The 13,294-nt window shown below is 40.6% G+C and overlaps 1 protein-coding gene across 1 annotated transcript in view; it reads right to left on the bottom strand.

Annotated features, from left to right (window-relative positions):
• The window catches only part of AHR (aryl hydrocarbon receptor), a 46,723-nt gene extending 33,846 nt beyond the window's left edge, over positions 1-12,877 (bottom strand). The window contains exons 1-2 of the mRNA XM_082193910.1: positions 12,517-12,877; positions 1,552-1,739 (exon numbers count right to left, since the gene is read on the bottom strand). Coding sequence (XP_082050036.1) covers positions 1,552-1,739; positions 12,517-12,572 — 244 coding nt within the window. The 5' untranslated portion in view covers positions 12,573-12,877. The remainder of the gene's footprint in view (positions 1-1,551; positions 1,740-12,516) is intronic.
• Positions 12,878-13,294: the final 417 nt, after the last annotated feature.

The following is a 13,294-nucleotide window of genomic DNA, read 5'->3' on the forward strand; positions in this document are numbered from 1 at the left end:
TGCAACTGGATTTCTGTTCTCTTTCCTCCTGCAACTCTTGCCCACCAATTGTTTTTCTCCCAGCTCAGGTTCCAGACCCTTGCTTGTGATGAAAACTGCTAGCTGCGGGGAAAGTAACTGATTTAAAAGCTTATCTGTTAAATGACATTTCTAACTTTCTGTAATTTTGCCCTGATATGATTATGGTATACTATCAGTTATTAGTTAATTAACTACCTAAGATTGGAGAACTTGCACAAAGGCAAATATCCAGCTGTGTCTGTTAGTTAACAGAACAGGCACCAGGACTTCCCCTTCCCTTCCTCTCCTTTCCCTTATAGCCCCACCCACACTTGGGCAACATCATGGTTAGAAAGAGCAGGGAAGGAGATCCTTTAGGGTTGGAGATCCTCTGGAGAAGATTTGTAGGACTGCAGGGGAAATGCTCCAATATAAAAAAATCCCTCACCCTATATTTTAAAGCCAAGGCATCCCAAACACTGTTTCGCATGTTTCACAAAGTGTTTCACAAAGCAGCAATCCCTATACTGTTCAATTCTTTAATTACCATGCAATGTGGTGAACACAAGATCCATTATGCTATCATATGACTAACTTAAGTATACTTAACGGAGCACTGTAAAGCACAGAGAAATTGTAAGGGAGAAAAATATCCACTTTCGTCCCAGATACCCTTGCATTGGCCCATCAGCATGACTATAACAGAGTTTGGCTGCTGAAATACTTTTACATTCTAGAGGTTAACATGAGTCCTCTAATGGGTACTAATCAGTTTAGGTTTTGAGTGTTATAACTTGCATATTTCCTTGAGTCTAGAAGGAACTAGATAGCCAGTCCAACTCCCTTGGAATTTGATCTCATGGATCCCCATTTGTTAAAATTATAGTGGCTGCATTCTGCATTATATGTGGTTTTCCAGTTCCCTTCAGGGCCAGCCCCATATACAACAAATTACAGCAATCCAATCATAAGGTGACCAGTCCATGAAGCACATAGCCAGACTATTCCTAACCAGCAATGGTTATAGCTGCTAAACTAGACAAAGCTAACAGAAAGCACTACCAACCATATGATGGTTGGATTAATAGCAGCCAGCCCATTTCTTCATCCTAGGGGTAGAGAGATAGCTCACTTCTTTGTTCATATGAACATGTATAATGAACAGCCAAATATGCAGTATTTGACAATGCTCCACGGGTCACATTCAGTAACAGTGAAATTATGATCAACACACTTCCATGTTCAGGCAATAGTTCCTTGTAGTCAGATTAGGGCTGGTTTTTTCCATATCATGCCTCAGAAAATATTTGCATGAGGAAAAAATGTGGGGTGGGGAAAATTCTGCAGGCTGATTAAGACTATTTTAAAATTTTAGTTAAAAATAGGTCTTTCAAAAGGAGTGCAACTCTTTTTTTATTATTCTTACCGGCACACTTGGTCCTTCAGTACTTTAGTTTAGTGTTTTTTTTAAAAAAGCAGCAACAGCATAAGACTAAAGTTACAGTACACACATTTCATAGTCAGTTGTGAAAATAAACTCAAATTTCTTACCATCAAAGAAACTTTTGGCTCGTAGGTAACTAACGCTGAGCCTAAGCACAGACAGTTTATCCAGCTTGGCAATAACATCCTGAGGGAATGGCAGGAGACTAGCCAGGCGATCCAACTCTGCATTCAATCGATCTCTATGCCTCTTCGATGGATTAGACTTGGCTCCTTCAGGAGGTGAAGGTTTCACTCTGCCATAGTAACAGAACATAGTACAAAGTCACATTTTAAAATAACTATACATTTAAATACATTCTCATTAATAAAGCTTTTATTGGGGCTCACACAATATTTTAATTCACACATTTCCTGAATAGTTCTGTCACTTCCATTAAGGTGATGAATCCTCAGCACATTCTTCCTTTTAAAGAAATTCTCTCCATTCAAATGGAAGCTGTGAAAAAGGACTGGGAGCTAGAAAATGTTATTCTGACCCACTCCCCCAAGGTTTGGGGATTTAACAACTTCCAAGTATGTTATATATACTGCTCTGTGGTCATTTGAAATTGCAAGGTTGAAATCTGCAGAATTACACTGAAAGTCACTTACACAAACAGCTTATGAAATAGGGTAGTCTGTACATAGTTGCATCTTAAAGAGCCACCCACACAGCAAGGTTCATGTGTGAATTGGGTCACAGCACCAGTGGTCTGAATTGTTCCCAGTTAGTTAAGAATTTGCTTTGTTGAATGTTGAGCACATTATGTAACCATACATAGATTTTATGTATTCAATGCAGAAAGTCCAGTTAACCTACCTAATGACACTATTTTAGGACGGCCTTCTGAAGTAACCATGTTTTAACATATCTAACTCAATAAAGTCTGAGCCAAGCAAACCTCAATGATCAGGGTCTTCCGTCAAGTGGGTAATACCATAGAGAAGGATTAGGTATGTGAGTCCTAGATTATTTAAAGATCAATCCACATCCTGTCCTACAATCTTTCAGGATTTCCTTTTTATTCCAAAAAAGGAACAATACTTTTATGATTTAAATGAAAAGAAGGATCACACTGTTTCCTTCTTAGTGATTGTTCCACCCTGCTTGTTCAGCAACCCTTTTTCTTTAAAAATGCTAAATTTGCTAATTGTAAACATACAATTTTTCAGCTTTAAATTTTTATTAGCTTTTTCTTAGATGTTAGATCTATTTACTTCACATGCCAGCTCCCTTGCTGCCCAACAGCACCATTCTGTTTCTTATTTGGGTCTCTATGCTATCATCTATGCTCAAAAATCTCCATTTTGTCTGTAAAGGTGAGCTGACAAGGTCAATAAGTAGCACAAAATGAATTTGCTGTTCCTGCTGTCATACATTGCTGAAATGGAAAAGGAAGGAAGCCAACATGTATGCACTCGCCTGGGAACTCTCAGATTTGCTAAAGGCTAATTTTTCTATGCTCCCCTTTTCTGTGCTCCTCCAAGATAACACTGTATCACCATTCAACTGGCTACTGGGAACAGAGCTCTTTGGTTACGCTAGTAAACACTCCTTTTGTAAATGGGGATAGTCATTCATCCTTCTTTTGTTCACCAGAAAATCTTACTTCCAGTGACTGCCTTAACCTTTTGTTTTTCCTAAGCCTATAACTGGTTATAGACTTCTGCACTCAGGGAGACCTGACAAGATCTCAGAAGCAGTATGATTTCAGGAGAGCTGTCTTGTTAAAATAAATTCATCCCAACTGTCTCCTAGAGCTCTTGGTTTTGTGTATCTGTCTCTGCACTCTTCATCCAATGGCCATCGACTGTTAAAGCCTTATCACAGCTAAAGAAAGGCTTTTTCTTTTTTGGATTTACCCTGATGCTAAGGACATCTGCTAATTTTGACATGTTTTCTTGCATATCACAAAGAAGGAAAAGCATAACTGTCTCTCTTGCCCCGCCCTGCCCTGCCCCCAGCTTCCCAATCTCTGCTCGCTTCAAGCCTCGCTCCATCCTGCTCCCTCAAGCACTGAAGCAGCACTTAGTCCCACTTGCACCTCTCTTTCTCTGTGGCAGTCTCCAAAGTTATCTTGCCTTACTTTCTCAATAGAAACCCAATTTTGGTTAGGGGGAACCTCTGATCTCATCTCTGTTGCTAAGTATCTTATGAGAGAAATTCTCTACCTGGACTGTTGCAAAACTTCTGTGGTTGAAATGCTAATTCCTGAGTCAGCTTTACTGGACCAACAGAAACCTGTCCTCCAGCAGAAAAGAGCCAGGTCCCTAGACAGAAAAGTTTTCAATGGAACTAGAGTTAAATTCCCCCTACTGATTCAAGTTCCAGAAGGGCTGAATATTAGTAAGTAGGTTTCTGATGTGTAGAAAGATGAATGTCCAGAACAAGTGTGGCAACACCTCCTCACAAAAAAAAACCCCAAACAACATCAGCAAGTTTGAAGACACATACAAGCATCACTATGCAGCAAATGAGTATTTGAAAACAGCCTGCTAAGAAATCCCACAAGATTAGAAAGCAAATGTGCCACCAGAAATGCACCAGGATTAGTTTCAAGACAGGTGACAAAGCTAAAATTAAAGCTTGATAACTATGTCACTCTAGGTACCCTTCCTGAAATAATGGCATAACATCATTTCAATACTGTCTCTTTTACAGAACATAGCAAAAGGTTCCATCCAGTTGCCATTACCATTAATTCAATTCTACACAACATTTTAGACAAAGAAATAATAATAATAAAATAAAATAATAATAATAATAATAATAATAATAATAATAATAATAGTTATATTTCTTTATACTCTCCCATTTTCCTAATGGGACTCTAGGTAGCTTAGACAAGGAAATGCAGCAAAAATGCAAATATAGACCAGATCTTATGTGCAATTGTTTATTATCAAGAAACAATGCAAAAAATAAATCCACAGTTGTTCCCAGATATGGGTTAATTATTGTTATCCAAAAAATAGCTAATCCAAAAAAGGGTTAGCTATTTTGTATATACGGTAGTTTGATACCTGAATTATTAGTTCTCAGCATATCTGCTAACACCTGTATCTAAAAGGCAGACACATAATGTAACGTAAGTAAAAGGTAAAGGGACCCCTGACCATTAGGTCCAGTTGTGACCGACGGGTTGCGGTGCTCATCTCACTTTATTGGCCAAGGGAGCCGGCGTACAGCTTCCAGGTCATGTGGCCAGCTTGACTAAGCCGCTTCTTTCTTTCTTTTTCCAAAATTTTTTTTATTGGTTTTCCAAATTTATAACTAAGCCGCTTCTGGCGAACCAGAGCAGCACATGGAAATGCCCTTTACCTTCCTGCTGGAGTGGTACCTATTTATCTACTTGCACTTTGATGTGCTTTCAAACTGCTAGGTTAGCAGGAGCAGGGACTGAGCAACGGGAGCTCACCCCGTCGCGGGGATTCAAACCGCCAATCTTCTGATCGGCAAGTCCTAGGCTCTGTGGTTTAACCACCTGCGTCCCCGTAACTTAAGTACTCTGATTTAAAGTAGTAGAGTTGCAGCAGTTTCAATGTAAGTAGTTTGGTTTAAATGCATTTGGTTTATTCGTTATTACCCTTAAAACCATATTTTGGCCTTGTTCCAGATTGAAAAACACGTGGATTTTCATATAATAGTTGGAGTTGCTTGTAACAAAGAAATGTTACAAGAATAATTATCCATGTGTCTAGTGCTAGTTAAGAAAAACTATTTCATAAATTAGTCTGTGTGTAAATTTAACATCTCCTTGCTGTCTTGAAATGCTTTAGATTTACTGAAATGCTTTGGCTTCCACTACACCAATAGCATGGTCCCTTACCTTCCTTGTTTTACTGGTGTGGCTGCCTGCCTTTCCTCTCAGTCCCACCCCCTTTACTTTAAACACACAGGGTCCAAATTTCAGTGAAAGTTGACAAAGTTACTCTTTTTCCAGTTTTGCATCAGATCAAATTACATGACTAAAACATTGTGCAACTCAAAACTGTCAGTAGCCTAATACAAAGCAAGCTGCTCAAAGTTGGATTATGAAAACCTAAAACAGGGTCTCTTAGTGTCTACACAATAGGGACAAGACAAAAACTATAGGGAGAAAACTGATCAAGCAGAAATCATAGTAGGAACTGGCCAGAGGAAATTCATCCTAATTTCAGAAGTCTTATCCTTAACAATGAATGAAAATATTTTGCTTCTTGTTCAATTCAATAGGTTTGTCACTCTGGTTAAGTGCTTGAATTTTAAATTTACACATCCCTTGTTAATGAATTAAAATAGGATCTTTTCACTCTCTTGATATCTGCTAACAAATAGCAGGATACTCTACTGCAAAGATAACACTGTTAGTTCCCCTCTCCTTTTGAGATCCAGAATTTGCATTCCAACAGAATACCATGGTACAAAACAGTGTAGAGTAAGGAGTGTCACCTTTATATTTTGGGGGGGCTTTCAAGATTTAAAACCAGCTTCCTTCAACAGGAAAATAAAGATTCAAGAGTTGGCCAATGATGGTGACTGGCTGTTAACGGTCAGAATGTTTACAGTGGGCTTATCTGTAATTTTAGGTTGACCGCAATACCTCAAGGGACGCCCCTCTCCATATACACCTACCCAGACCCTGAGATCATCCTCCGAGTCCCTTCTTTGTGTGCCTCCTCCATGAGAGGTCCGGAAGGTAGCAACACAAGAATAGGCCTATTCTGCAGTGGCTCCCCATTTGGGGAATGCTCTCCTCAGGGAGGTTTGGTGGACACCTTCACTATACACTTTTAGATGTCAGGTGAAAACATTCCTCTTTAACCAAGCCTTTGGCTGATTGACATCCAATGTCCTATTAAAATGTGTTGTAGAAGGGGGGATTATTGGGTTGTCATTGTTTATATTTGCATTATGTGTTTTATATTCTAATTTTATGTTGTGAACCACCCTGAGATCTACAGATATATGGGGGGTATACAAATTTAATAAATAAATAAAATTTAAATATCTATAAAAAGAACCAAGGCCATGTTTAATCAATGGAATACATCTCTTCTCTGGAGTAAGCAATTATGTTAAACCTATTTCACTATAACATGATATTAAAATAAATGTTTTAAGAATATATACTCTCTTTTTTAGCCAAAACAATACTTAAAATTTATCATTCCACTGTGACATTTAATAAAAGAACACTTCTCAGATTACACAGAATTCCAGGAATATTCCCAGTTGCACACTGTTTAAAGCTCCCCAAATCTGAACTGTATTAAGTTCTATAGGCAGTTTATAGTGGAAGTGTTTTGCTTAACTTAAGTAAATCACTCTTAGATAGGCACCAGACAATTTTCAGAAGAGCAGGAAAAAAATAAGCCAATTAAATATTTTTCTCAGTTGTAAAAGGTTCACAGCTTTCCTTTAGCTAGTAGACAGGTAGTCCAATGCTATGTAGAAGTTAACCCTACTGAATGTAGTGAGACTTACTCTAAGGCAAGTGCATATAATTCTCACAGCTTAAACAAGTATTGTTATAGACTTCCTGGTATTTATGTAATATTTTATTCCATTCTGTAATATTGTATTTCAACACTTGAGGGGGTGGAAGAGGTTATACATATTCAGTTCAGATATGCAGAAGATGCTGTGCACATGTAAAACACAGCAGTTGATATATTAAAGTAAGGAACCTGCATTTTAATGTATGCATGGACAGAATCCTATTCTATTCTTACTGACTCAAGTGATTTCCAAAAACGTTAAAAAAATTATCCTTAAACATTCTATCACTATTGTTCGAGGCCTCAATCACCTGCTTTCAAATGCTTCAACAGATAAAAGGCAAAAAGAAAATGGCTTAATAATTTTAATGTTATGTGCTCATAAAAGTAAGCCCAGAAGGAGCCTGGGTTTCACCTTCTCCTTCTCTATTATTGGAGATCTGCTGTGGTCAATACAGTATTAAGTAGAATTACACATCAGGTCATGCACCCAGAATAATTAGGGGGTTCTTCATACCTTTTAACCTGTGTTACGGTTTTAGACTTCTTAGAAGTTCTTGTAAGTTTATGTTAAATCTGCTGCAACTCGATTTTTTATGGGCAGTGCCAATCCCGAATGTATTGGATTTGTGACCATTATGCTCATTTGCCTTCCATAGCAGTAATGGATGAAATATTATTTGCCTCTGGTCTATTTTTGGGGAATCCTGCAACATGTTTTTACTCTGCATTGGAGTTCTGCTCTGGCTCAATATTGAGTAGAATTTCATGACAGTGTTATGGGGATCAGCAAGTGAAAGGTGTCCACTTATTTACTCATAAAATGCTTATACCAATTTATGCTGAGAATCTCTTAAGTAGTTCACAATAAAGGAGGGGTCAGCAAGGGTTACCCGCCATGGGCTGGATCTCTTCCATGGAGATCGTCCGTGGGCCGGACTGGCGCAGCATGATGCCGGAAATTGCATCTGCGCATGTCTGTGGCACCGAAAATTGAGTCTGCGCATGCCCAGATGCCAAAAATCATGCCTGCCATGTTTTTAAGGTAGAGGAATAATATTTTATGTGCATTTGACAGTGTTGGTGGATATGTTTCACAATTTTATACTTTCCCCTGTGCACCTATGGATGAATATAGGCAGCATATGACGATGAAACTATTCCACTATTTCCCACATCAACATATGACATGGTTCTTAAACAAAAACAACTTACCACTGAAAAGTCAAATTAAATGCAAATCTTTTGAAACATTTTAGTCCAAGTCCATAAAAGTAACAATGGTTGAATCTGTCTCTTTAATCAATGTTTCATTAAAAAAACCCTTTAAGTATATATATTATGTTACCATAGAATGACATCTAAAATTAATTCTGATCCTAAATACATTCATAAACACTAGTACTGAAATGAAAAGGAGCCACATAACACTTTCAGTTCTTAGCCAAGGAAAGGTGCCAAGAACGACAGCCTGGGAAAAAACAAAAACATGTTAGGACAGGAATTCCCAGAACCATGCTGCAGGGAGGTTCATCAAGCCACAGAAGGGAAGGCGAAACAACAGGGGGGAATTATCTGACTGCCCCCTGCCAGATTCCAATAAATAACCCAATCGTATGACCCACTGAACATACACACAATAACTTGTCAGCTTTTATGCCAGAATCTTGTAACCAGCAAATCTACAAATGGCAGTTTCAGGCGAGCTATTGCCCCACTGTCCCAGTATGAGAGCAAGACTTGGGGGTGGGGGTGGGGGGCTGCTAATTCATTTTGTCCCCTGAATGATATCAGCTCCATCAGAATGTGAGGACATTCTTCATTGTATGCTAGGCCTAGGAGACTGGGAAGTCTATTTGCCCTTTTTAGATACAGAATGTTGTAACAGTTGCAGGGATAAAAGCCAGCACTTATATCCTGAACATTCTGCACTTCCAATAAAAAGTTGCACCCAGTATCATAATGGGCTTCAAAAGGCCCAAAGAAAATGTACAGAAGGAAAGCCACATGTGAACCTATATTCTTTCTATTTCATATTCCTAATGGGACAACAACAACAAAAAGGCGGGTGGAGGCATGAACCACATCAAACCAGGGCTTTCTTCAATTGGCTCCTTGTATAATGAATCAGTATTCATGAAGGAGCAAAGCACCACATACATGTCATGTTATACTACAGTGGGGGGTAGGCCACACATCAATAGAGCACTTAAATATACTGATAAAGCCTGCCATACTGATAAAGCCTGCCATTAAGCAAGCTCAAAGAAAGCCAGAATATAAATGCAATAAAATAAATAAATAAATATTAAGAGCTCCACATACCTCTGAAAGGGGAGCAGTGAAATCTTAAGCACAGAAACAAGTTCCTCTGAATTCAGTGAGATTTATTCACAGGTGTAAGAATTAAAAAATGTTTTTCTAAGGAAGTGTTTTGTCTACTCTTCAACAACACTGGTTTGGAATGTTTTTACTTCCACAAGTAGCCCTAAAGAATATTTCTACATTGCAACCGACTACAGCACTTTTCCTTTGGAGTATGTATCTTTTGTATATACAGTATTAGTGTATGTGTACCATAATGTAGACACAGGAAGGAAGGAATTCTCTTAACTTTAATCCTATACAAAGATTAAGTGTAAGTGTTGCCCTCCTACATGAATTGGCTTCGTAAATCAAGAGGAGTGCTCTATTAAGTAGAATGCCTACTAAATTAACTTTGTCGTGAGCCTGATTTGTTTCATAAGTCAATAATCACATAGCTAACAAACCCTGTTTGACATGAAACTGTGGAGAACAAGGAAGCTCAAATACAAGCTTCCAAAGATTTCACATTCCTCACATGATATGCTGGTAGTTGTATCTCACAATAGTACATCAGTGAGTCTGAGTGTTTTTCCTAGAAGCAAGGGGATCTCTTCAGCAACAACCACTTTAAGACTATTCCGTACATGCTAGACTTTTTTTCTATAGGATACAGTATTAAAAACTTACTACATTTGCACATCAGGAGCCTGCTTCTGTTTACAAGACAAACTACAATGTTACTTAACATTAAGTGTTGCATAACCGTCACCTCTAAAGTAAACTTTGGAGACATAATGGCTATCCTTTTTATGAGAGTGCTGCTTTTCTAGAATCCAGAAACTACTACATAATGTACCTAAGGCTACTTAATAAGCACAGATAACTTTCAAGTACTGTAATGTGAAGTCAGATACATAAAGTACACTGGCAACCCCCCCCCCCAATTATTTATACTGCATGGCAGTAACACCTGCCAACCCCCTGCCCCAGCACTTTCATGCTGGATTAGAAAAATAAACTAGGATTATTATTATTTTTTTAAAAAATCCTGCATCTCAAGGTTAACACTAGCACCTTGAGGACAATACTAGCTTTGCCAAAGTTATAGAATTCAATTTGTATACATTATTCCAATGGATTTCCTCCTGCATTTGTTCCTATTAACAATTTTAAAAGGCTAACCAGTTAGACTCCACAATCTACATTAAACATTGGTATGCACTTTAGTAAACTTTAAAATTGCTAACACAGCACAGACCGCTCCCATACCATTCCATTTAATCTTTCTTGAAGTCCTTTGGGAAAACCCACCAAGCTCAGTACAGTTACTTTGTGTTGGGGAATAAATATTTCATCAGCAGTGCTACTTAACCAATAAACACAGATTAGTGAAAAGTGGTACTCATAAACACTACAGAAAAAGGATTTTTTAAAAACTAAATATTAATTTTAAATCAAACACCAAAGGGTAAACCTTCATACCTATGATTAACTTTTTTAAAAAATTAACTATTGATTCCATATATTCCTAGGATCAGAATTTACACACCCATTAAAAATATAAATCAATTTTTTCCTACGATTGCTTATTGTTCTCTTAAAGATGAAAACAATCTATCTGAAAGTACATAGCTTTGACAGCTTGGTAAACATGTACATTGCACAGTTTTACATTTGTAAAGCCTCGTTTGAAGAATTACAACCATTACAATAAATACGAAAAAGTGCACGGATTACTGACACACTTAAATTATTCCATCTGTATCACAATACTCCTGGCCTCCACAACAACAAGATGCTGCTCCGGAGACTGACACTGTACAACATTGTGGCCTACGGTGGTGAGGTAGAGAGCGGCAAATCACAATACTGTACAATATAATCATCATAAAACCAAGCTGAGCAAATGAGTAAATGATCGTCTTCGAATCACAGACAAGCCCACTGCAGTGGCAGAAGCACAGTCAGCACAACGTGGCTTTCTGCACACACACCATACATTAACCAGCAATCCCTGTTAAGACAGCACAAGTCACAGCCCACAGCCAAAATATGCCAAAAGCTACATCCATTGCTGCAAGCTTTCGATAATTATCTTAAACTTACATTACACAGACTGCCAGACTATCACCTTAAGTGCCTGCTGACATCCTTGGTCAGGGAGTCGAGCCACACTGACCGACAGTGCAACCCAATGCAGGTTTACCCAGAACCAAGTCACATTATGTTCAGTGGGGCTTACTCACAGGTACCGTAAATGTGCACAGGGATGCAGCCTTACACTCAAATCATTCCTTCATCCCCTCCCACCTCCCAGTCCTTGTTCTGATTTTAATCAGCTGTTTGAATTTAACTGGGTCATCAGAGCCTGACAAAAATAGGGCCCCGAATCAAGGCTTAATTTTACTGCAACTCAGCCCAGGAATCCCTTTCCAACAGCACAACTAACTGCTGAAATATATGTAGCTCCTAAGCTGCCCCTGTGCATGTGCAGAGTGCCTTTCCCTCCTTAAACCCCAGCCTGTCACCACAAATTTAGAACAAGCTCCAGAACGGTCCCCATGGCAGGCCATTCCGAATCCCAGCCCAGTTTTTCCAAGATGAACAAAATAAAACAATGAGCACTGCCTTAAACTTAAGACTTAAACCTTTCAATGGAAGAACAAGAGGCTCCTTTAGACCTTTACAAATTATTTACAAACATCTAGGGGAGTCACCAAATGCGTTTCTACCAGAGCAACGTAAGGAGGGATGACACAGATTGCGCAAACGGTTAACTCGGGCCACCAAATCCCTTTGCACATGTTTAAGAGGTATTCCAGGGTACCTTATTTGGAACCAATCATAATAATAATAATAGGATAGATAGATACAATTGGGGGAGGGGGCGTGATCCACAACTGAAGGCTAATCGACAAGCTGAAGAAACTGCCGGAACGCAATAGCAAAGCATAACCTTACAAGGGGGGGAGAGAGAGAAACAAAAATACAAAAAGTTGCAATGCGGGCACTACGAGGGTTTGGAGGCGATGCGCTCGCAGCAAAGCAACGCACAAGGTTACAGGGAAAAGGGCATCAGGGTTAATTAGAGGAGGAGAGCCGTGCAGTGTGTGTGTGTGGAGAAAAGAGGCGACAGCTTTGCAAAGGGGAGCGGGGAGGGGAAATCCAGACCTCAGCATGGAGAAAAAAGGCACCCTTTTTTGCTCTTCAGGAACATCCACCCCACCCACCCGACCCACTTACATTTTCTGCACGGGTTTCCGCCGCTTGCGGCTGGCGTAGGTGACACTGGGGTTCATCCTGCCCCCGCTGTCCGAGGCTCCAGCTCCTCTCCTCTCCTCTGGCTCCTGCGGCAGAGAGCGGCAGCCCCTCGTTACTTCTGCACCGCCGCCCGAAACAACAACCGCCACCCCTCGGCTGGAGAAGCAGAAAGCTCTCCGCAACTCTGTCAGCGGCGGCTTAAGAAGGGACCTTGTGTGTGTGCGAGAGAGAGAGAATATTCCTCTCGGGGCGAAACGGCTCCGCCCGCAGCTTCCCGGCCTGCCTTGACACCGTTGTTGTTCGTCCTGCTGCTGCTGCTGCTCGCCCTGATGCCACTCCTGCCGCCGCGGCGCGGACTCCCCTGAGAGGCGGCCGACGGAGGGAGCGAGGGAGGCGGGCGGGAGAGGAGGCGGCGGCAGGAGGAGGAGGAGCGGCTGCTGCGGCGGCGGGGGACGGGGCCAGGTGCTCGGCGCCGGCTACACCCACTACGGCCGCCCTCCTCCTCCTCCTCCTTCCCTCCCTCGTTCTCTCTCCGTCTGGCCGGCGGGAGTGCGAGACAGGTGCGGAGGCGGCGGCTGCGGCTTCCCGGGCAGCTGCCCTCAGTCGCCGTCTCTCCTCCTACTCCACCTCCTCAGGAGCGAGGCGGGAAGCGAAGCCTCGCTTCACCTCAGCGAGCGCCGCTGTCGTCGTCGTCCTCCCTCAGTGTCGGCCAGAAGGCCTCGCTACTGTTTTCCCCTCCCTCCACGCACCCTCTCTCTCT

The sequence above is a fragment of the Podarcis vaucheri genome (genome assembly GCF_965113315.1).
Source record: "Podarcis vaucheri genome assembly, chromosome: 12".
NCBI classification, from domain to species: domain Eukaryota; kingdom Metazoa; phylum Chordata; class Lepidosauria; order Squamata; family Lacertidae; genus Podarcis; species Podarcis vaucheri.